Source organism: Alosa sapidissima, chromosome 8 (assembly GCF_018492685.1).
Source record: "Alosa sapidissima isolate fAloSap1 chromosome 8, fAloSap1.pri, whole genome shotgun sequence".
Lineage (NCBI taxonomy): Eukaryota > Metazoa > Chordata > Actinopteri > Clupeiformes > Clupeidae > Alosa > Alosa sapidissima.
In genome coordinates this window covers 11,821,692-11,845,691 of record NC_055964.1, presented here as the reverse complement: position 1 = coordinate 11,845,691, position 24,000 = coordinate 11,821,692, and the positions used below count along the sequence as shown (strand labels likewise).

Genomic DNA, 24,000 nt, shown 5'->3' with positions numbered 1-24,000 from the left:
TGTTGGAAGGGTCTGGGGCGGAAGCCATGATTGTTGTCCTTCCCTGTGCCTCTCAGGAACGTCTACAGGCGGAACGGCACACAGTTCTGCCTGCATGTCTTTGACAATATTTTTCACGATTCTCCTCTCCCCCCTTCCGAATGCAGGTAATGTAACGTAGGTTAACTTTCTCGTGACATTATCGGGAAGCTTCGAAACGCTTGATATTTGTGAATTTAATGTAGCTTGTTAGCTAGCTAATTTGTTTACTCCGCCTCCGAGGTTTTTTGGTCAGCACTGAAGAGGGTGTGCGTCGCTCTGTCTTAAGGCCCAATGGTACACTACCATGAATTTTAACCCCATGTACAGTTGATAGTTAAATGGCTAGCTTCGCGATTTAGGGAACGTTTTTACTATTGTGAAAACGGATCTATTCACAGTTTAGCGGAGGACTTAATAGTGCATCAATTGAAGACTAGAGTGCTCGCGCTCTTTGCCAGCAAGCCTGGCAAACTTATTTTATGTTTATGCGGGTCAGTGCAACTGTTACTTATGAGCCATATCGTTGACATGAGCTATTGATCACTCATTTCAGTGGCATTGCATGAATGCAGGAGCTTAACAAAACATATATAGCATTTACAGTTTAATTAATAAACCTGACATCCCAATTTAACTCGTGGAGAGATAGAAAAGCGATGTAATCGAAGCTGAAGCAACTTCGAAACACTTGTTATGAAAGTTTGAATATTTATTTCGACACTTTGAAATGGACTCCAGAACGTTACATAAGTAGCCTGCTTAGTCCCCTAACATTAAATCCTACGAGGACGTGGAGCAACAACATCTGTAGATTGTACAAAGAGGAATTGTTCCATGTCACAATAGATAACGTGCGAAATGTTAATGTTACTGTGTAGGGTGCAGTCATTGCCACGTGTTAAATGTGTATGTCCGTAGAATACTTGGAAAAGGCTGTAGTCTGAAGTAACCTTTAGATGACAGGACACATGCTTGCGTATGCAGCTACCAGCTGCAAGCTAACCATTACCCTCCATGGTATTATTTGTGTAGCCAACCTGGTCTTCTGCTTATAATAGTGTTAGGGAAATATTTTCTCTGATGTAAGTTATTTTGATATCTGTAAGCAGATAAATCCTTTTCACGTTTCTCATTTATCACACATATTAATGTCAAATAAATTACTGAATTCAAGGAGCACTACCTTTCAGGTGACTTATGTTTTATTTTTTTAAACACAGGGTATCCTTTGCTGACCATGTTATGTCAGTAGGTAAAGGAGTCTGTGTTGAGTGTGAGCATGTTTTATTATGCAACAAGCAGCATTTGCAGTACTTGCTGTACAAGAGAGATGCTTGGCCCCCTTGCTATTGTCATGCTTGCCACATTATAACCACGGGTTATTTTATAAAAATGTAGAAAAAATACCTGATATTCATGGCTGCACTGTTATTGGTGGCCACGTCATGACATGCTGATGTACAGCTGTGTTGTGGCTGTTGTATGTTTTAGGTACTCTGGTCAACGGTTTAGCAGAATATGAGGAAGGTACCCTACTTTGTACCAAGGCTCAATCTCATCCCCCTCTCATTTCTCTCCCCTTAGATTAACAGGTATGCCAAAGGAAAAATATGATCCCCCAGATCCACGGCGAATATACACCATCATGTCGGCTGAGGAAGCGGCCAATGGGAAGAAGTCACATTGGGCAGAATTGGAAATATCTGGTTGGTTTGCTTCACATTTTCTGTGTTTGTGGCTGGTCATGACACCCAATCCATCTTTCAACACTTCCAGCGTAACATTCACGCAGGCCACATTTTCATTCAGTGACGGTGCGATCGGGGCTAGTCTGACCTTTGACCTTTCGCTGTTGCTCAGGGAGGGTGCGTAACCTGAGCAGCTCACTATGGACGCTTAGCCACCTGACGGCACTGCACATCAACAACAACAACCTGAGTCGCATCCCGCCCGACATTGCCAAACTCCCCAACCTGGTCTACCTGAACCTGTCGTCCAACAAGCTCCGCAGCCTGCCCGCAGAACTCGGCAACATGGTTTCTCTCAGGTAGTCATGCATTTGCATCATGTATGTTATTTCCATATGTGTGTCACATAAATGGTAGTAACTTCATAGTTATATTGTTATTATACTTCTCTATGGAGATACGACTGGTGTTTCTCCATCTTAAAAAATATTTTTTTACTAATCAGTGAACTACATTGTTCATTGTCATAGAACCTCGATTGTAGTCAGTGCAGTTCCTTTTTTTTAGTACAAGATTTTCATTTTTTCTCTTTTTTTTTCTTTAGGGAATTGCTTTTAAACAACAATTGTTTACGAGTTTTGCCTTATGAACTTGGGCGGTTGTTTCGCTTACAAACCCTGGGTCTGAAAGGTGTGTCTCATACTGCATATTCTGAAAGAACCTTGCTATAGAACTTGATTATTTGAATTAGTGTGTCTTATTTTTTTTTACTTAACCTGACTTTTTCCCCCAGGTAACCCCTTATCCCAAGACATCCTTAACCTGTATCAGGAGCCAGATGGAACGAGAAAGCTTTTGAACTACATGCTTGACAATCTAGCAGGTAACTTTTTAGATTAACTTTCAAAATTACATTCTTATCTGCCAATTAAGAGGAATCTTTGCTAATTTACAGAGACATTTAATCTATTTAAATCCAAATCTAGTCCATCCAGAACAGCTTCCTCAAAGACCGTGGGTCACTTTGAAAGAGCGAGATCCGTTGGCTTCCTCAGGTACATACATTTTTTTAATTGTTACATCTCAATTATGTTTATTTTTTACTTTGACATGTTAACTGATCACCACAAAGTGTGTTTCAAACGCCAGAGATACAAATAGTCAACTACTGCAAGTGATTGCCTGTCTGAGTCTGAGTTCAATGGCCATTTGTCCATCAATCCCAATGTGTGGTCAACATTTGGTCCCAACACCACGTCGTTTGCCTCCTCAGCTGTGTTCACTGTCATGAGCTACAACGTCCTGTGCGACAAGTACGCCACCCGGCAGCTGTATGGCTACTGCCCCTCCTGGGCTCTGAACTGGGAGTACCGCAAGAAAGGCATCATGGAGGACATCACCAACTGCGATGCTGACATTATCAGTCTACAGGTAGCTGCCATCGCCAAGTTGTTGAAATCACTGAATATCATATGTTATTGGTTACACAGGTGGGCATTTCTAATGTTAGGTGTATAGAGCAGTACTCTGCTAACATTGGTCTGTTTTATGTTGTTTTGTGCTGCACTAACCAAATCCATTGCTACAGTAAGATATTTGAAAAGAGTATTTGGTATACATTATAATATTCAGTTCATATTCACTGTCCTGCCTTTTTGTATTCCTTGGTATAAGTGCAGTGTTTTGAGTGGAAGTTGGTTGCAACCATCTTTGTCTTCCCATAGGAAGTGGAAACGGAACAATACTACACCCTCTTTCTGGAAACACTAAAGGACCGTGGATATGACGGGTACTTCTGTCCAAAGTCTCGTGCCAAACTGGTGTCAGAACAGGAGCGCAAACATGTGGATGGCTGTGCTGTGTTCTTCAAAACTGAGAAGTGAGTAGAACCAAACATGAAAGGTTCCATGCCTCTAGAACCCGTGGCACCCTCTATTCTTGTTCTTAATGTTTTACACATTTTCAGACAACCCATGCTGTCTTCTTCTCATAGGTTTTCCCTGGTGCAGAAACACACAGTTGAGTTTAATCAGGTTGCCATGGCAAACTCGGAGGGCTCAGAGGTCATGCTGAACCGTGTCATGACCAAAGATAACATTGGGGTCGCCGTTCTGCTGGAGGTCAAAAATGAGCTCTTCTCTGGTGGTAAGGGATCATGTTCCATGTCACTGAGAAGAGCATGTGTTGAGTGTTTGTATTTCCCACATGTCTGCTGTGAGTCATGATGTTGCAGTACCAAACTTTGAGCAGTAGATGGCAGGTTCAGACCTAAAACTGATCAGTATAATCAGGGAGAAAACTAAACATGTCTCTCTAAACAAATGTCATGTCTGGCACACAGCACTGTGTGTTACTGGAAAAGATTAATCATTTTTATTTTTACGGTAACCAGTTCTTTCTTACTAAAGATAGTTGGCAGGTTTTGTCATAGATGGTATTCAAAATGACAATGAAATAAAATACAAAGACTCATCATAACGTGTGTATGTTATAACTGTATATGAAGTGGACGGTGTAGATGCACACACTGATTGATTTCAGACACCTGTCTGTCTGACTGACCTATTGTGCACTTGATATTCCTGCAGGTCTGAAGTCCTCACCGGACAAACAGCTCCTCCTGGTGGCCAATGCTCACATGCACTGGGACCCAGAGTTCTCTGACGTGAAGCTGATCCAGACCATGATGTTCCTGTCAGAGCTGAAGAGCATCGCTGAGAGGGCCTCGTCCTCCGTGGGATCGGGCTCCCCGGACTTAGACCCTGCCTCCATCCCCATCGTCCTGTGTGCTGACCTCAACTCCCTGCCAGACTCCGGTATGGCATCGCCTCTCAGCAGACCGCACTAGAGCTTCAGCTAAAATGTATGCCCAGGTTGAAATAATCATTACACGAATATACTAGAGAAGCGATATACCCAAGTTACTGAACAGCCATGAGATGCCGTCTCTATGACCTTAGTACCAAAGTAACTTACGAGGGCTCAGGGAAAATTAGTTGGATTTTCATTTAACATTGAAGATGTGTTACAGGCTCTAGTAACATATATATATATATATATATATATATATATATATATACATAACATATCTAGATGAACTAAAGTGCAGTGAAAATATAAATTATGTTTCATAGGTGTGGTGGAGTATTTGAGCAGCGGGGGAGTAGCGGAGAACCACAAGGACTTCAAGGAGCTTCGCTACAACGAGTGTCTGACCAACTTCAGCTGCAACGGCAAGAGCGGCAAGTCGGATGGCAGCATCACACACAACTTCCAGCTCAAGAGCGCCTATGAGGGCAGCCTGATGCCTTTCACAAACTATACCTACGACTTCAAGGTACTACCCCACCCTCCCACCCCACCCCCCCCCCCCCCACACACACACACACACACACACACATTTTAAAGCTACAGATAGACAAGCTCATCAGTGAGAAGATGTGAGAAATAACAATCAGAAACCAATTTTATTGGCCAAGTACGTTGACATATGTAAAGCATTTATTAGCTTTTGCAATAAATACAGTGTAGACAATATAGACACACACCATATACAGACAGAACACAATGTACACAATATATAAGAGATATACACACAATAGAAGAAACAAATAAAGTACAGAAAGTAGTATGACCCACCTTCTGCTGTCTGCTTTAACTGTCCTGCAGGGTGTGATTGACTACATCTTCTTCACCAAGACCCACATGAGTGTGCTGGGCCTGCTGGGCCCACTGGAGACCCAGTGGCTGGTGGACAACAACATCACGGGCTGCCCGCACCCCCACATCCCCTCCGACCACTTCTCCCTGCTGGCCCAGCTGGAGTTACACCCACCCCTGCCCCCCCTCAACGGCCTACACCTGCCCGTCCACAGGTAGCGCAGATCCCAGATCCCAGTTAACCCTTTCTTGTACTCTGTACCCCACCTCTCCCAAACACCCTCCCCATCATCCCTTTCTGTTGACGATACCCCCACCAAACCACTGAACAGTCACAACATCACAAACTCAGTTCCACATACACTAAGAGGGGAGTTAAGTCATTTGCCTACTTGCCTACTCCCCCCCCCCCCCCCCCCCCCTTTCCGCGTTCTACCTTTGCACAAGATTGTAATTTTTTTCCATTTGGGGGAAAAAAAGATTAAATGCTTGATACCAAATTAGGGTTGGGATCTCTTACTTACCAGACATTTTGCTGTAAACAACAGAGCAAGACCTGTCAGTCATTGATTTGATCTAGTGTAAAATCAGGCACATTTGTACACTGTGGATTATTAGAAGTTAAACGTTGTGATCCGTTTCAGTCTATACTGGATAACATCACCAAGACACTCACAAAAGGAAGTCCCCTAATAAGTGATTTTTTTTTAAAGAAAATGTGTTCATCATTGGCATTCAGCCAAGGCCTTTAAACGTTAAATGTTGTTCCCAACCCCTTCCCCACGGTCCTCCTTATCAATTTTGCTTTTCATGTTTTCATTTTGAATGGAAATGTTTTTAGATAGGGCAACTGCTAACACAGTGGAAGTTTGACTTTCTTTATGTGTATGTGTTTTCTTTCTTGTGCAATGTCAAAACATTTCACCCACCGCTGGTACTTAACAGTATGAAACCTGCTCCTTTCTGTGGTTGCTATGGAGATTAAACAGGATCCCAACCCTCTTGACTAAAACCCAGTTTTTGTTTGTAGCTTGTCTGCACTTTTGTGTTTGGCCCTTTTTATGAAGGTTTCCTCATAACCGCTTGGCCTTTAGATTGCTTGGCATCGTCATGCTACACCTCTCTGGCCATATCATTGGCTTTATCACTACTGGAATTAATGCTTTTTGGAGTATGTTTCAAAAGTTTCCCCCACTGACAGCTGGTGCTAAGAGAAAGACAAAAACAGAGCATAAATTAAATCAGTAGGACCTGGGAGTTTCAGAAAGTTCTAATTTATCTGAATCAAATGTGGCAAGGTTACGAGAGTTCTTTTTTTTTTTTCTCTTGCCCAGTCACTGTAGTTTACCATGCTGCTTGGCAATTATCACATTGCCCAACAACGTACCGGTACCCAGAATGTCCCTTGGTGACATTATTTGAAATCAGCAGGGCAGTGCCCTTTTACGATTCTACTGTCTTTCATTTACTTATGAGCTCAGAGTGAATTCTACAGCCATACGTTTAATTATGTAATGTCAGTAGTCATTCTGTGTAATCTTCTCAGATATTACAGAAAATAAAGAGGATCTTAAAGGTTGTTTAAACAGCTCACATGTTGTTGCAGTATTTGTGAAATATGTAATTCAATTAGTGGGATTGTCATGTGGACTGTGGTTGAGAGGGACCATACACTAGTGTAGTGTGCTTTTGATAGCTTGATGTAATTTTTTATTTATTTTTTTCAATTTGTTGTGAATGAGGTAAATTATCTGGGTATGTTGGGAGGTGAAATGTTACCTTTTCTCACAATATGTGGCCTATGTCCTGTTATATTTAATGATGTTTTATGTGTTCGGTTTGCAATTTAGCTTGAAAAACCAAAAGTTTTCCCCTACTGGCACTGCTTTCTCCTGCACCTGATTGTCTGAGCTGTGAAATGACATGGATTTGAAATGGCTTTTTGTGGTGTGCACTGCTTGAAGTAGAGGCTTTTGCTTTTGCAACCAGCAGTAGTTCAAAGCTGCATTTTACAATTGTGGTTACTCACTCGTCTGACTGAATTTTGCATCATCTTGATAAACTTTTGTTCAATTAAATGCTACACAGTCCTCCTTAACCTCAGAAATTGAATCTCCCTTTTGCACCTGTCAATTGTGAAGACATTCTAGTCAGTATTTACAAAATATTCAAAAATGCATTTATTTCCACCCAACCACACATGTGGACGTTAAAGGTCACGTTTGTCGTTAAGGACCTCTTTGGAAAAAGAAGGTAATGATTAGCCCACGATATTTCCACATTATGTTTCCTAAGTCAATGCGATAACCTGAGCTGTATATTGTTCACAGCAAAGTATATCCATCTGATGTGGCAAGTAGGAATCACAGTGGAAAGAACAAAACCTCCAAGCAGCAACAGAACATTCTTTTCATTGTGTGTGTGTGTTGGGCTCCCGCCCACCTCTGCTATGACGCGACGGCATGAGCACGTGTGGTGGAGATGTACAAGCCACCACAACTCAGGCTTCCTCTGAGGAGGGGCTCCACGCAAAGGTCACCCCAGCTTTTGAGCACGGCGTTCAGCCAGAGTGCAGACTTTTTCCATCTTGTAAGGAAAAGTTGAAAGTTTAAAGTTTCAAACAGCCCCTCAGTGCTGTAGAGTGGGATGCCCCCCCCCCCCCCCCGATATATGACTAATAGGCCATATGTGGTCAAACCTCATGGGTAATCCTATTCAGTGAAAGTAGTGTCACTGAGTGAAATACATGTGTGTATTTCATCCAAACTGTAAAGTTGTGAAATCGCAGTGCGAGCGAGTACAGTTATCTTTGGTGTGGATGTCATAAGCACTCTTGGTAAGAAGTCCAAACTTGCTCCTCCCCCCTCTTATCACTCGCTTGCCCTTTTCACCTTTTACCTGGTTTATGACTAATAGGCCATATGTGGTCAAACTTCATGAGTAATCCTATTCAGTGAAAGGGTAATACTTTATAATAGCTACACACAATTCATAATTTATTAAACATTTGTCAACTATTAGTAAATGGCTTGTTCATCACTTGTAAAGTATTGCTCATACATTATTTCTCATCAGTAAAGCATTTGTACACAGTTATAAATGGTTTGTTCATTGTAAATAAGCCTATATCTAAAATATGTTTATAAATCATTTTTAATACCTAATAGATTATACAATAATAATTTGTTTATGGTAGTGTAGTGGATAAGAAGCAGGGCTAGTATGCAGTAACCCTAAAAGTTGGGTGTTCAAGCCCCGGCTTCCACCATTGTGGCCAAACCCTTTCATTTCATTGATATGTGTAAGTCACATTGGATAAAAGTGTCTAATTGAATAAATGCAAATGTAATCTTTATAACTCATTTGTAAATGTGTTGCAAGCCATAAAAAGTCCTCACTTTAGATGAGCTCACAAAATATCATTAACTAAAAACTTGTAACTCTTTAGTTAATCATGAATTATAGTATTAGGAAGTGGCTTATACAATATTTATCTACACCCTAACTAATCATTAGTGCATGTGTATGTAACAACTGTTAAATAATGGATATATTACTTAATCAACAAAATATTATTGCATCATTTATTAAGTATTAACAATATTTTACAAACGTTTAGATATAGGCTTATTTACTATGAACAAACCATTTATAACTGTGTGTACAGGTACAAATGCTTTACTAATGAGAAATAAATAACTAATGTTACAAATGCTACAAATTATGAATTGTGTGAAGTTATTAGAAAGTGTTACCAGTGAAAGTAATGTCACTGAGTGCAATACATGTGTAGCCTGGAATTCCAGACCCAAAAGGGTCTAAGAAATTAAGGCTCGAGGGGCGGCACCAAGCATGCATTTGAAAATCTCACTGCACACAATTGGATAACACTACAATCAATGTTTACTGACTGATTCCGGACTTTGACGTTGAAGTGCTGTTGTCATCTGTTTAGCTCGCCTCTGGCCCGCCTATATCAGATCCATATACACCGATGTGATTGGTGCAGCTCAACTGCAAGGGCATGGTTAATGAGCATCATTACTGAATACCAGAGTGACTCGCTGAGCAAATTCAAATTGTGTTCACGCGAGAACTCTGTATTTCCAGACACAGACAAACATGTGTGTATTTCATCCAAACTGTTTGCAAAGTTGTGAAATCTCAGTGCGAGCGAGTACAGTTATCTTCGGTGTTGATGTCATAAGCACTCTTGATAAGTAAGGGAGAATGTACATTTAGTGTAGAAACATCAGAGTCAGAGTCAGACATTAATAAGACAAGTTAGTCAGTAAATGTTGGTGCATTGTGTGATTGCCTTGACAAAGTTAAAGGAAGGCACTTGTGTTGCATCAGATGTGTTCCTAATGCCTTGGCTACACCTTCTACTTAATTACACCATTAACAATTAACCTGCAACCTTACATTGTATGCAACCCTAAGTATTTACTCCGCGATGTGGCTATCCACTTTTGAAGTCAGTGAAGTGTATCACAATGAAGGCAAATTCTGAAATAGCATGCATTTTATATGGATGTTTAAACACAATTGTGTGTGCATACGGACCATATGCTTACAGGTGAGGATGCCCCTGTGTTGACCTTTGTCCAGACCTGTGCCTAGTTTGTACTCTCTCCAACAGCAGCACTGCCTGTGACTCTCAGAAGCTCAAAGACTAGGCCTCCTCCAGCTGCAGAGCAGAGTCTTCCACCACCTCCTCCTCCTCCTCCTCTTCCTCCTCCTCCCCCCCCCATCTGTGTGTCGTCTTGTCTGCCCAGCACCAGCAGCAAGCTGTCGGGCTGAGCTCAGGTCTCCCTCGATGGAGGGAGCCGGTCCAGTCCGATAGGAACCTCCACTGCCAGCCTCAGTCTATGGGGTCGTACCGCAGTTACGCATTCGTCGAAAGCTAGCACCACCACCGCTGCCATTTGCTGCCGTAACCCTCCCAAGCGCCAGCTTTCACACGCCCCCCCACCCAAACCCCCAATCACATCCCATCCCATCGCAAGCTTCACCAATGACATCGCTCTGCACGCTGACTGGACTGAACACTTGTAACTGTCTCATTTTTCATTCTTTTTTCAGACAGTGGTGAAGAGTTAAAGATCAGCTCGCAATGACTGCAATCAGTCTGTCAGGCTTTATCCCAGCAGCATGCCTGTTGAAGGATAAATAGTTATGTTGTTTGATGGTTTTTAAAAATCCAGACTTTGTTGATTTTGGCTCCTTTTTTGTACCTTTACGTGTGGATCTCCTTGGGGCAAAGACCTTATGTCATTAGTGCACGTGTTGAGTTTTTGTTCACCCGTTATGACTGATCATGTCAGTCAGTCAGCACCCCCCTCGGCGTTACGTGGTGAATTGCATTGAAATGAGTTGCAGTGAAATGAGAGTCAGTTTGGGAGAAGTAAAGTTATGCCTCTGATGTGTTTTTAAAGGTGCTCTAAGCGATGCCACTAGTTTTTTAGGCTAAAACATTTTATGTCACTTACTGCAAACATCACCTAACCAACCGCTGGTTGTAAAAAAATGCAATCTCTGTGGACAGCCCAGGCTCCAAAAACGGCAACAAAAACAACCTTGGCAAATCTAGCCCATAAAAACATAACAAACTGTTCAACTGTTCACTGTCCAGCAAATCACAGACGAGATGCACGTTTAGGAGAGTTTCAATTGCACGGGAGCAGCACGGGAGGAAGTAGCGAGCTAGCTCTCTGTTTAGTTTGAAAGTCAACAAAAGTGACGTTACCCAGCATTGCTTAGAGAACCTTTAATTGAGTTTGTAAATAAACAAACAAAGAAAAAAACTGAATATACCTGGTTGTTAATCTCAAGCACAGCCCTTGTCAATGGCTCCTGAATTCAACTTTTTATCAGCAAAATGCAATAAAATCAAAACTCAGTGTTGCATCTGATGTATGCTGATGTACGATTAGGTCTTGGTCTTCGCAAAACAATGAAAAAATAATTTAGAAAAATGATATGGAATTATAATAATATTGTTCTGTACACGTTCATACTTTGCTTTTCTGGCTAGCCCAGAGTGTTAGCCTGAGTACCTCCTTGCAGCAGCAGCAGCAGGCAGGAGGGCCCAGGGGCCCAGCCGGCTTTGTGGTATGGTGTGATGCTGAGCTGCTTGAGTAGCAACAGGGACACGTGCTGACCACTTACTCTGCCTTTCAATGTCAATGTGAACTCCACACACGCGAGGTCTGTAAAAGTGCTGACTTTTTATATATGACACACCCAATTGTTTTGAATGATCAGCAACAAGATAACACACACTGCAAGGACAATGTTTGTCATTGTCCCCTGTCATGAAGGCAATAAAATTGTCTTTGTAAAAAAATAACAAAAAAGGTCTTGTGATTTGTGCTTCATTTCCTCTCTTCATTCTTCTCAGAAGCAAATCCATTGATATGGTTGAACTGATAGAATATATGTTTGATTCAGAGTTCCTACAAGCAGAATGTCCATTATTGAAATCAATTAATTACTTCAGAGGTTTGACTTTTTTTTTAAGAACACCTCTCTTTTCATTCAAATTGTAGTCGTCTAGACAATACATTTGGTCTATTTGCTGGACACATTGGCAACCGATAACCGGTCTTTAAATGTGACTAGGGAAATTTGAAATGAACTCACTGGTATTGTCATAGAAAGTTTTTTTGCCACATACCAAAACATTTACCCAACTCATCACATCAGTAAACCACCCCGCCTTTAGAAGAAACATGAATGTGCAAAAAGCGTAGGCTCACTTTTTGCCGTCTATGATCCCAAAACCTGTGCATGCTGTTTCCTCCGTCTGTGATTGCTGAAGGTTTTCCCCTTGCTGTCTGTAGACTCACACACATCCACGCTGTTGTGACCGTGAAGCGTTATTGTGGCTGTGAGCCTTACATCTCGCCCACTGGTGTGACCTGTCTAATGACAGAGTTTGCCCAGAGGAAAGTTTAGATGCATGTGAGGTGTCTTGGGGTGTATGACAACCTGGTTTGTGTGACATGCTGCTTATAAAAATGGCAGGTTCTGCAGGGGCGGTAAGACAGTCTTGTATTTATCATAGAGAAACTGAGGGATCTCTGTCAAAATAATTTTGGTTCTGGATATTAGTTTTCAATATGGCCACAAGTGAGCAAATGTCACCATTCCTCAGGCTTTAGTCCCGCAAACATTTCATTGATGTTGATTTATTTTGGCATCTTAAAGCTTATCATATCTGACATCAGACTGCTTTTTAATGTGTGGGGATAATCAGTGGAATGTTTCAATAAAAAATGGACTTCTATATTGCATTATACTGTACATTCAGTTGTACCTCTCATCAAACTGGCATGAACCATTTTAGATAAACCTCAAATAACCCTTGCCCTGTGGATCCTATTTACCCTAAAGTGTGGCAGATTGTAGAACAGGAAATCTGCAAATAGAAACGGCTCGAGTCGGCACAAGTGGTTGGCAAAAGCACTTACAAGAAAAGAAAACTATTGGTGGAAACCCCACTATCCTATACTTAACTTCTTACATTAAGATTACAGTCCCTTTTATGATAAAGGTACAAACTGCAGCAGTCAGTGTAAAAAATGTGTTTTGTAATACATAGTATGATTCCAAGTACTATTCTCTGCATGTAAAGAAGGCAAGCATCAGTATACAAAAAATATTGCTTGCAAAAGCTATAAAAATGAAACCATAGTACAAACGTTTCGAGATCCATTACTGGCATCCCCATGATATATCCTCTTTTACCAAGGGGACTAGGACTCTCCTACACTCTGTAATAATAAGCTGTTAAAATACAGAACAAAGTCCAACTGTGTTAGTCAATCCAGAAACTTCCATAAAGAGGGGGATCCCAATCTGACATCTTTTTTTCCATTGGGCGCATGTGCTTTTTATGCGACTTCAAAGCAGTCATCATTTCACCGTTAATCATGACAAGCCTCTATAAAGTCAAATGCAGTGGAGAGTAGAGTGGTAGTGAGAGCTTTGTCAGATTTCCGTCCTGGGCCTGAGGGTCTTGGTTTAGTAAATTATAAATATGTCATTTGTGTGTGTGTGTGCGTTTGTGTGTGTCTGTGTGTGTGTGTGTGTGTCAGCTTATTGTGTTGATCCTTGCTGTAGAGAACACCAGTACAAAAACATCATAACGTTTTACCTGTAAATTTAAACATTAGTGACAAGCCAACAATTTCATTTATGAATTTGAACACTATAAGACAATCCAACAATTTTGTTTATACATTTAAACACTATAAGACAAGCCAGTAATTCGAATTTCTGGTGTAACTGGGGCTGGTTTGCTGGCAGTCTCTTCATTAAGTTTCTCCAGATGTTGTGGTTGCCGAATTAGCGTCTGTTTGTTTGATGACATCATCTGCATCCCTCCAGACGCTATACTGTAAGCACAGATCACTGTGTGGGTGCAAGAAGCGGCAAAATGGCTTTTCCTTACTAAGATGTTCAGAGTTTGTTTCGTTATGATAATGGTGATTAACTGATGGGAGCGTGGCAGCCTAGGACTCAAGTGATAGATCATGTTATGTTCTTAGTCAAAAGATTTAAAAAAATATAAGCCTTTTCTGACTGGATGGAGGAGCTAGAAAGTCAGCAGTTAAATAGAAACTTAAAAGGATGATCATTTGAAGGGCCATGGTTCCAGTGACTTCTTGAATGTCAAATGCAACTATGAACTTTTAATCAGGGATGGACTGGGATGAAAAAAGGCCCTGGACTTTCTTCCAAATAGGCCCACCATATCATTCATGCGCACACACACATTAGCTGTCTATCATGATACATTGTCACAGTACTATGGCAATGGAAGTACCACATTCAAAATAACCAGTCAGATTTCAGTCAGAAAAATTATCATGATTGATTATTGATTATTATTTTGCCTCGTGCCTTCATTCATATAACTAACAGGGACATCATACTGTATACCATTATGGTAAATAGAGGTCTATCAATAAATGGCCTTGAGTGTCCATCTTTTTAAGACCAAGGGCTTTTACACACAGTTGCGTTCCGTCAACGCATGCCAGTGGGTGTTCCCGATGGTAGCTATGCAAATGACTTGAAGTATAACCGTAATTTGATTGGCTGGTGCCATCCGTAGATTGGCTTGATTGGCCAGTGCCGTCCGTCGGTGCATCAACAGCTGAACTTCTCAATGCGAGCGATGGGAGCAACGCAATGTAACGGACCCACAATTCAGTTGGGCAAAGGATGACGTAAGCCCATGTAAAGTGAACGGGATGCGTCTCCAGCACTGCAACGCACGCAACTGTATGTATGAGCCATATCAGACATTGCACATACACATGCATCCAAAGCCAACAACTTGGTGTGCGTTTCCCAAAACCATAGTTGCTAACTAAGTTAGCAACTTAGGTCAGGTTGGTGCACAGTACATCTCATCAAGATGTATATGGATCTAAGGGCTGCCAGGTGTTTAAATCAGCTTGGAGTGAGATTTGATGACTGAGAATATACATGCATAGCACGTGGCAAAGACAAATTCAACACACCTAAATAGATGTGGACTAGTGATGGTAAAGTGTACAGGAGCAGAGTTCCATAAAGGTTTGCCACAAATTGTTTGGTCATCAATTGCATATTACATTATGCAATGTAATTCCAAGTCCTATTGCTATTTGCAAGAAAACACATTTTTATAAGCGTTTCAACTATAAAAATACAAATACACAACTGTATATACTTTAAGTATATACTTTAAGTTTACTCTAGGTGACCTTGCTAGAACAGTGATCAAAAACATACTCCGCTAAACATCCCTACAGCAGTGTGTGTGTGTGTGTGTGTGTGTGTGTGTGTGTGTGTGTGTTTTGTACCCAGAAATGCATCTATTTTTTTTTTACATTTTGACATGTCTGCCCTTCCCTGTGCAGCTTGTTTTCTGGGGAAGTGTTAAGATAGTTTAGGCCAGTGGTCTCAACAGAATCAGACAAGTAGAAAATGCGACTCATTCTTCCTCATTCAATAATGAGGAAACAAACTGTCTGTTTTGCGCAAGGACAAAAAACAATCTAAAGTGTCATTACCATGGTAACACTTCATAATAACTACACACAATTCATCATTTATTAAGCCTTTGTTACTTATTAGTTGGTTTGTTCATCTTTAGTAATTTCCTGTTCATACATAATTTATCATCAGTAAAGCATTTGTTCACACATTTATAAATGGTTTGTTCATAGTAAATAAGCCTATCCAAAAATATGTTTGTAAGTACATGATTTATACTTAAAGGAGAATTCCGGTGTGATATTGACCTAAAGTGTATCGAAACATGATACCGAGTGTGAACGTATGTCTCATAGCCCATCTCGGCTTGTCCCCTGCACTCCAAAATCTGGCGCTAGTTAGCCGATGCTACCAACATCTTTTTCAATAGTGGTGCTTCGGCATCGGGCTAGCCATGCAAATAAATCACTGTTTTACACCCATTTACGAGGCTCAATGTATCTCCACACTTAATTGGTAGACTTCCGAGGGCCCTGACATTTAAAACGAGACATTGAGAACTTTGAAAAAGCACTGGTAGTTTACTTACAAGACGATTTATACAGACAGTATCTTCACGAAGTTTAGCGTTTGCAGCCATCTTGAATTTAGTCACGATAAGTCGAGCAACGAGTAAGAATGAACAGGTATGATAAGGGATCAGATTCCAAAAATAATTCAGTGGAAATGCATGGATTCCAGTTGCTGCTACTGGAAGAAACTGGAATCCATGCATTTCCACTGAATTATTTTTGGAATCTGATCCCTTATCATACCTGTTCATTCTTACTCGTTGCTCGACTTATCGTGACTAAATTCAAGATGGCTGCAAACGTTAAACTTCGTGAAGATACTGTCTGTATAAATCGTCTTGTAAGTAAACTACCAGTGCTTTTTCAAAGTTCTCAATGTCTCGTTTTAAATGTCAGGGCCCTAGGAAGTCTACCAATGAAGTGTGGAGATACATTGAGCCTCGTAAATGGGTGTAAAACAGTGATTTATTTGCATGGCTAGCCCGATGCCGAAGCACCACTACTGAAAAAGTTGTTGGTAGCATCGGCTAACTAGCGCCAGATTTTGGAGTGCAGGGGACAAGTCGAGATGGGCTATGAGACATACGTTCACACTCGGTATCATGTTTCAATACACTTTAGGTCAATATCACACCGGAATTCTCCTTTAACTAGATGTACCGCATAGCGGTACAAAATATGACCGCCGCTCAGTCCTGTACATCCATTCCGCGAAAATAAATCACACTTCAATTTGTCTCCATATTTTACTCCATCCCCCACTCTTGAAACTTTTGTGTATGCTTGTTTGGCATGCCTGAGTGTATGTGTGCGGCTGCACAGAAAGTAGCCTACTGGTGCTGAAAAGGTGAATAGATTGTAGAATAGCCAAAGAAGATGTAGCATTGTTATAAAACCTTTAAAATCTCTAAACAATCACAAGTAGGGCAGATCATCACAGTTCATCCATTGCAACTGGATTGATGAAAGGTCACTTACACCTGTAGGCTACATTGTATTTGGGAAAAGCAAAAGGTATCAGCATAATGTTATTTATTTATTTATTTTTTATGTATTTATAAACAAAAACATCTCTGTCAGTTCCATGCCGTTTTCAACAGCTATCAAAAACAAAGGTCATTTTTGGATGGATGGATTTTTTGTGAATGTTTCTTCTTCTACATAAGATTTTAGTCATCTTTAGTTCATGTAATACTTTATTGTCAATGCACAAATTAAGTAACAGTAGTCTGAAACGTTAGTCCATAGGCACCCGATATTGTTTAATTTTCAGATTGAGATATACACGCTCTGGCTATTCTAAATGCAAAAATGCATTAGGGAGTTATGACAAAACTAACAAACTAGATCCTAATAGAAAGCTGTTAGCTTCCCTAAGCTACAGGTAGGATTATAAGGTAGGCCTATTTACAACATAAATTGTCAATAGGCTATGCTGGCGACACAAATAAAATCTCCTTTGGAAACCAATGGCTTACGACTTACAGTATCAAGCGGACTTAAACTGCCATATCGTGGCGAAAAGTTGTAATAACATTCACGCAGCTCCATGAGTCAAGGAAAGCGCGAATGAAGTAGCCACTTCTAAATGGGACCCACTACACAGTAGCTTAAGGTGTTGCTAAAGCAGCCATAATGAAATGAAGGTGTCATTGTTTGGATACTTCACACACACGTGCTTTTTAATTTCACAGACTACAACTACCAAGCTGGAATCAAAGCACATCGATTCCCCTCTCACACCCTGCACGCACTTAAAACAAAATAAACAGGCGTCTCAGTCTCACGCATGTATAGGCAAAACTGTATCAGACCGGTGTAACGTTGGTAAATCTTCCATTGCACAGAATGATTTTGTAGCACGTGCAATAAATGACAGTCGAAAGATACAAACAGTGCTGCTATCAATTTGCTTGGTATAACCGCATTTATAGTTTTCTACAAATGCAATCAATCAAATGGGCCTCCATCACTCAACCAACGCTAACGGTAACATTACCTAGGTCCTTATTGATATCACAAGATTAACGTACCTGCAGTAAAAACCAAGCATGTCCGATAAACATCCTCAGATTTATTTCGGCTTCAAGAAGAAATGGGAATTACACTTCATGTGAACATCGTCCTGTCCTTATTAGATGTTTGCTGCGGTAAATTACAGTCCTTGTAGGAAGTGTCCATTGTTTTTCCCCAACCCACTTTTAACTTCCAACAAAATTACGTCTCACTGCAACGATGCGCCATCTAGTGGACAAACGACTACTTATCGCCAATACTGAAAATGCAGCCATGATGATGATGAATATTTATTTTGGCTTTCTTTTGATCCTACTGAATTTGTAATTATGTATCGGCCGTTCTAATACCGATAGTATGTGGGTGCCTGTGTGTGTGCATGTTTATATGTGTGCACCGCCATTTACAGGCCAATGAGTGTACAGTCACTAAATGTACACATAACCTAATTTTTTTAGACCCCCCCATGGATGAAATTCTACGAAACTTGGCATACCCCCAGACCCCCAGAGAATGCCAGGTCAATCATACACATGACATTTGGTGCAGTTCTGAACATCTTAACTGAAGATAGGGGCGATTAAAGCAGAATAATATTGCATTTTCATTTTTTACCGGGGGGTGGGTGGGGGTGGGGGGAGGGGGGGGGTTGGGTGCAAATCACAAATGAGTGATTATGAGCCAGGTTGATGTGGGCCCTTGAGACCAACATACCATAAAAGATTCACAGAGAACTGTGTCTGCCCTACCCTCCTTTCGGGGGGTCCAGTCCAGCGGGGGGGCTGCAGATCAAAACGAAAAATGACGGTTCCATGCTATCCATGTGGGGGTACATGTCCACCAAGTTTTGTGTACCCCGGTCTTTCAGTGTCCCGGGAATCCTTGTTGGTGTACGTCACTAAATGTACACATAAATTATTTTATTGTAAGGCCCCCCATGACCGAAAGTACACAAAACTTGGCATGCATTCGGAGGGTGTCATAATGATCCTACACTTTTAATTTCGTGCAGTTTTGACCTTGTCAGCCAGAGATATTGTGATGAAAACACCTAATTTTTTGCTTTTTAATTTTTAACTAGGTGGCGCTATACATGAAATAAGTGGTAATGGGATGGGTTGACATGCCCCCTTAAGACCAACATACAAAAAAAAGGTGGACCTCCTAGGCCCTACGGTTCTCGAAATATTCACAGAAAACTGTCTCCGGCCACCTACAGGCCAGTTGGTGTATAGTAACATAAATTAATTTATTGTGTGGCCCCCCATGAACGGAATTCCACAAAACTTGGCGTGCATACAGAGGGTGTCATAATGATCCTACACTTCCAATTTCGTGCAGTTTTGACTATGTTAGGTCACAGATACCTTCAATTACACCACCTCATTTTTACTTTTTTGTGTTTAACTAGGTGGCGCTATATATGAAATGAGTGGTTATGGAATGGGTTGACATGGCCCCTTGAGATCAACATACAAAAAAAAAATGGTCCTCCTAAACCCTACGGTTTTCGAGATATTCACAGAAAACTGTGTCTGCCCTACCCTCCTTTCGGGGGGTCCAATTCAGCGGGGGGGCTACAGATCAAAACGAAAAACGATGGTTCCATGCTATCCATGTGGGGTTACATGTCCACCAAGTTTCGTGTACCCCGGTCTTTCAGTGTCCCGGGAATCATTGACGGAAAAAAAAAAAAAAAAAAAAAAAAAATTCTGACTAAACCTATATGACTGCCCATATTATGACTGACGCTGCGCGGCGGTCATAATAAGTAATGAAACAACCACTTATAAATGAAATCATTTTCTTATTATAAACCAGTTGCAAACTATTACAAAATGCTTTGTTCATCATTTTGTAAAGCATTGTTCCTATGTTAATTCTCATAAATAAAATATTTGTACACACAGTTATGAATGGTTTGTTCATAGTAAATAAATAAAATAATTGTTAATACTTATTAAATTATGCAATAATATTTTGTTGATAAAGTAATATTTCCATTATTTAACAGTTGTTACATACACATGCACTAATGATTAGTTAGGGTGAGGATACATATTTTATAAACCACTTCCTAATACTATAATTCATGATTAACTCAGGAGTTACAAGTGGTTAGTTAATGATATTTTGTGAGCTTATCTAAAGTGAGGACTTTCTATGCCTTGCAACACATTTTCAAATGAGTTGTAAAGATTACATTCACATTCATTCATTTAGCAGACAAGCGATGTACACATGTCAATTAAATAGAAGGCCATTGACATAACAGTGAAAGCCAGGAATCGAATCCCCAACTTTTCAGGCTACTGCATGCTAGTCCAGCTCCTTATCCACTACACTACCTTGGCCCGGACAGAAACCACTACAACTATGCAAGAGTTTCTGTTTTCTTCTACTACACACTGTTAAGCATTTATTAAACAACTGTAAACTATTATTACAGTGCATGAAAATGCACTGTACTGTTCTTCCTAGGCTTCTTAATCTTCTTCTTCTAACGCATTTAATGCAGCTTCAACCGTTTAACGTAGAAACTTCATTCAAACTATGTTACGTAGGTCTTACTTAGGACAAGAGTGCTATGTATTTTTCAGCTTTGTAACTTTTATACTTTTTAAACTATTAATTAAAAACTGTTCAAAATTTCCCCATAGACTTAACATGGGCTGATGACATCACAATAGAGCCGTTAAGCAATTAGAATCCTATGGCAGGTGTTCAGGCCACCTGTCCCAACTGCCATTCTCAGGCTTTAAGCATACAAACTGGCCCTATTAAGACTACACATCCTGTTCAACTGCTTCCTCTGCCAAAAACTGTTTCAAAATAAAAGTCCTCACTACAATATTTCACTGTTAAACAATTTAACCCTTTAAACTACTGAACTGTTTAACTGTTCAGCCATTGTAACTGTTACTTATCATCAACTATGACTCCTACCCACTGTAGCTAGTTAGTATGGTTAGCATAGTTAGCATGTTAGCATTGCTAACATTGTTAGCATTTTTAGCAAAACTGCTAAAAATGATTAGCTAAGTTAGCTAAGTAACATGGTTAACATAGTTAACATGCTAGCATGTTAGCATGCAAGTTAGCATAGTTAGCATAACTGCTAAAAATGATTAGCTAAGTTAGCTAAGTCACATGGTTAGCATAGTTAGCATGGTAACATGTTAGCATGCTAGTTAGCATAGTTAGCATAACTGCTAAAAATGAATAGCTAAGTTAGCTAAGTAACATGGTTAGCATAACTGCTAAAAATGATTAGCTAAGTTAGCTAAGTCACATGGTTAGCATAGTTAGCATGCAAGCATGTTAGCATGCTAGTTAGCATAGTTAACATAATTGTTGAAAATGATTAGCGAAGTTAGCTAAGTCACATGGTTAGCATAATTAACATGTTAGCATGTTAGTTAGCATAGTTAGCATAACTAATAAAAATGATTAGCTAGGTTAGCTAAGTCATATGGTTAGCATAGTTAACATTTTAACATTGTTAGCATGCTAGTTAGCATAGTAACTTGGTTATCATTATTATCTTTGTTAACATAGTTAGCATAACTGCTAGCAAACATTGGAGCCATTCCAACTGTTAGTTATCGTCAACTATCTGCCTAAATAATTTAACCATTTAAATTATCAACCTATTTAACTGTTCAGTCATTCCAACTATATTAAACCTTATCTACCAAGCAAATAATTTAACCAAATAAACCCATCATATTTTTGCATTTTCATGCACTATATTTTCTTCAGGAAATGCTTTTCTAGTTAAATGCTGTATTCTTCGTTTGTAAAGCATTATTCCTACATTAATTCTTATCTGTAAATCATGTTTACACACAGTTAAAAATGGTTTGTTCATAGTAAACACGCATATCTATATTATATTTTTGAATTGACTGTTAATACCACTGGGCAGAGGTAGTGTAGTGGATAGGGAGCCAGGTTAACGTGCAGTAACCCATAAAGTTAGGGGTTCAAGCCCCAGCTTCCACCAATGTGGCCTTGCCCTTTAATTTCATTCGCATGTGTAAGTTGCTTTGGGTGAAAGTTTTGGCTAAATGAATAAATGCAAGAGTAAACTTTATAACACATTTGTAAATGTGTTGCAAGGCATAAAACGTATCACCCTGTACACATCTGACTTCTGCTACAAGTACACCGAGTCATGCCACATGCAGAAGTTTTCTGACGATACTGCAATTGTGAGGTGTATCAGGAACGGGCAGGAGGAGGAGAACAGGAGCCTGGTGGAGGACTTTGTGCAATGGTGCAAACTCAATTATCTTCAACTCAACATTTCAAAGACCAAGGAGATGGTGGTGGATTTCCGCAGGTCTAAGCCCACTCTGCTACCAGTCCCCATTGATGGGGTCAATGTGGAGGTGGTAAGCACCTACAAATATCTGGGTCTCCACCTGGACAATAAACTGGACTGGTCAGCCAACACTGATGCACTCTACAAGAAAGGGCAAAGCAGGCTGTACTTCCTGAGGAGGCTGCGGTCCTTCAATGTGTGCAGCAAGCTCCACAGGATGTTCTACCAGTCTGTTGTTGCCAGCGTCCTCTTCTATGCAGTGGTATGCTGGGAAGGAAGCAAAGAAGAAGGATGCGGGGCGAATTCACAGGCTGGTAAAGCTGGCTCTGTAGTGGGAGCTAAACTGGAGTGCATCACTTCAATATTTGACAAAAGGACCCTGAACAAACTGATCAACATCTTGGACAATGAGTGTCACCCACTCCACAGCACTATTGTTAAGCAGAAGAGCCTGATCAGCTGGAGACTTCGCTCACTGCCTTGCACAACAGACAGACTGAGGAAGTAATTTGTCCCTAGGGCCATTGAACTGTTCAATGCTTCACTTAAGGGAAACTGTCTGTCCACTAGCCACTTTTTACCACTGTCTTTCTGCCTCACTGTTTGCGTGCTATATTAGCACATTAGCACATATGCATAACCCCTCCCTCCATGCCACAGCCGAACTGTGGCCACACTTATACCTTTTCTTAAAATAGTTATATATATAGATATATAGACTTATTCTTGCACTGTTGCACTGTTGGACTTACTCATTTGCACTATCACCATGACCACTATCACCATTGCACTATCACCATGACACTCACTCACACAGAGCACCTTACCTTACCTATGCACAGAGAATCACAGGCTCAGTCCCTGCCTCAGTCATTGCAAGCGCCTCTTGATTGATTAATTACCACTATGTGGATACTGTTTTTAGAATTGATTTAGATTAAGTGTTAGTTAGTATAATTTGTATTTTAGTATATTTAGTATATTCTTTATCTTCTACTGTCCTTATTGCTTAGTTGTGTTTTTATATACGTTTAATTACTATTTCTGCTGTTAGTGAATGTGTGTGTGTGTTGTCTGTATGCTACTGAGACCTTGAATTTCCCCTAGGGATCAATAAAGTATCTATCTATCTATCTATCTATCTATCTATTAGGAAGTGGTTTATAAAATATGTATCCTCACCCTAACTAATCATTAGTGCATGTGTATGTAACAACTGTTAAATAATGGAAATATTACTTAATCAAAAACATTATTGCGTTATTTATTAAGTATTAACAATAATGTATAAACATAATTTAGATAGGCTTATTTCAAACTATTTATAACTATGTGAACAAATGCTTTACTGATGATACATTATGTATGAACAAGAAATTACTAATGATGAACAAACCATTAACTAATAAGTAAAAAAGGCTTAATAAATCATGAATTGTGTGTAGTTATTATAAAGTGTTACCAAATACTTACAAGTAGTTTATAACTCAAAAACATAAAACATATTGTAAATTCTTAATAAACCATTTACAAGGAATTACTAAATGGTTAGTTATACATTCAGTAGCCATCAGATAACATTAAAATACAAATAAATGAATGGTATCTAATGAGATAAGTAAAGAGTTAACTTACCATTTAGTAATACCGTTTATTAAGCATTTACAAAATGAGTTTTAAGTAACTTATAAACTACTTAATGTATTAATGTTATAGTAAATAG

At 40.0% G+C, this 24,000-nt stretch overlaps 1 protein-coding gene across 3 annotated transcripts; it reads left to right on the top strand.

Moving 5' to 3' along the window:
• Positions 1-10,912, top strand: cnot6l (CCR4-NOT transcription complex, subunit 6-like). Of its 3 annotated transcripts, none has more exons than XM_042101056.1 (13): positions 1-146; positions 1,606-1,727; positions 1,882-2,068; positions 2,314-2,399; positions 2,503-2,592; positions 2,696-2,764; positions 2,983-3,140; positions 3,434-3,588; positions 3,703-3,854; positions 4,298-4,525; positions 4,844-5,046; positions 5,379-5,584; positions 10,015-10,912. In XM_042101056.1, the coding sequence occupies exons 2-13, from the start codon at positions 1,616-1,618 to the stop codon at positions 10,046-10,048; spliced, it is 1,680 nt and encodes a 559-aa protein (XP_041956990.1). In that variant the 5' UTR covers positions 1-146; positions 1,606-1,615; the 3' UTR covers positions 10,049-10,912. The 3 variants fall into 3 exon arrangements, with proteins under 3 accessions (XP_041956990.1, XP_041956991.1, XP_041956992.1); XM_042101057.1 differs by having other exon boundaries at positions 2-146; positions 9,949-10,068; XM_042101058.1 differs by having other exon boundaries at positions 97-146; positions 10,012-10,912.
• The last annotated feature ends 13,088 nt before the right edge of the window (positions 10,913-24,000 follow it).

Coding starts and splice junctions, on each gene's coding strand:
- cnot6l (XM_042101058.1), top strand. CDS start 1,616: ATGCCAAAGGAAAAATATGATCCCCCAGATCCACGGCGAATATACACC. Junction 2,593..2,695: donor CATGCTTGACAATCTAGCAG/GTAACTTTTTAG, acceptor ATCCAAATCTAG/TCCATCCAGAACAGCTTCCT. Junction 4,526..4,843: donor CAACTCCCTGCCAGACTCCG/GTATGGCATCGC, acceptor TATGTTTCATAG/GTGTGGTGGAGTATTTGAGC.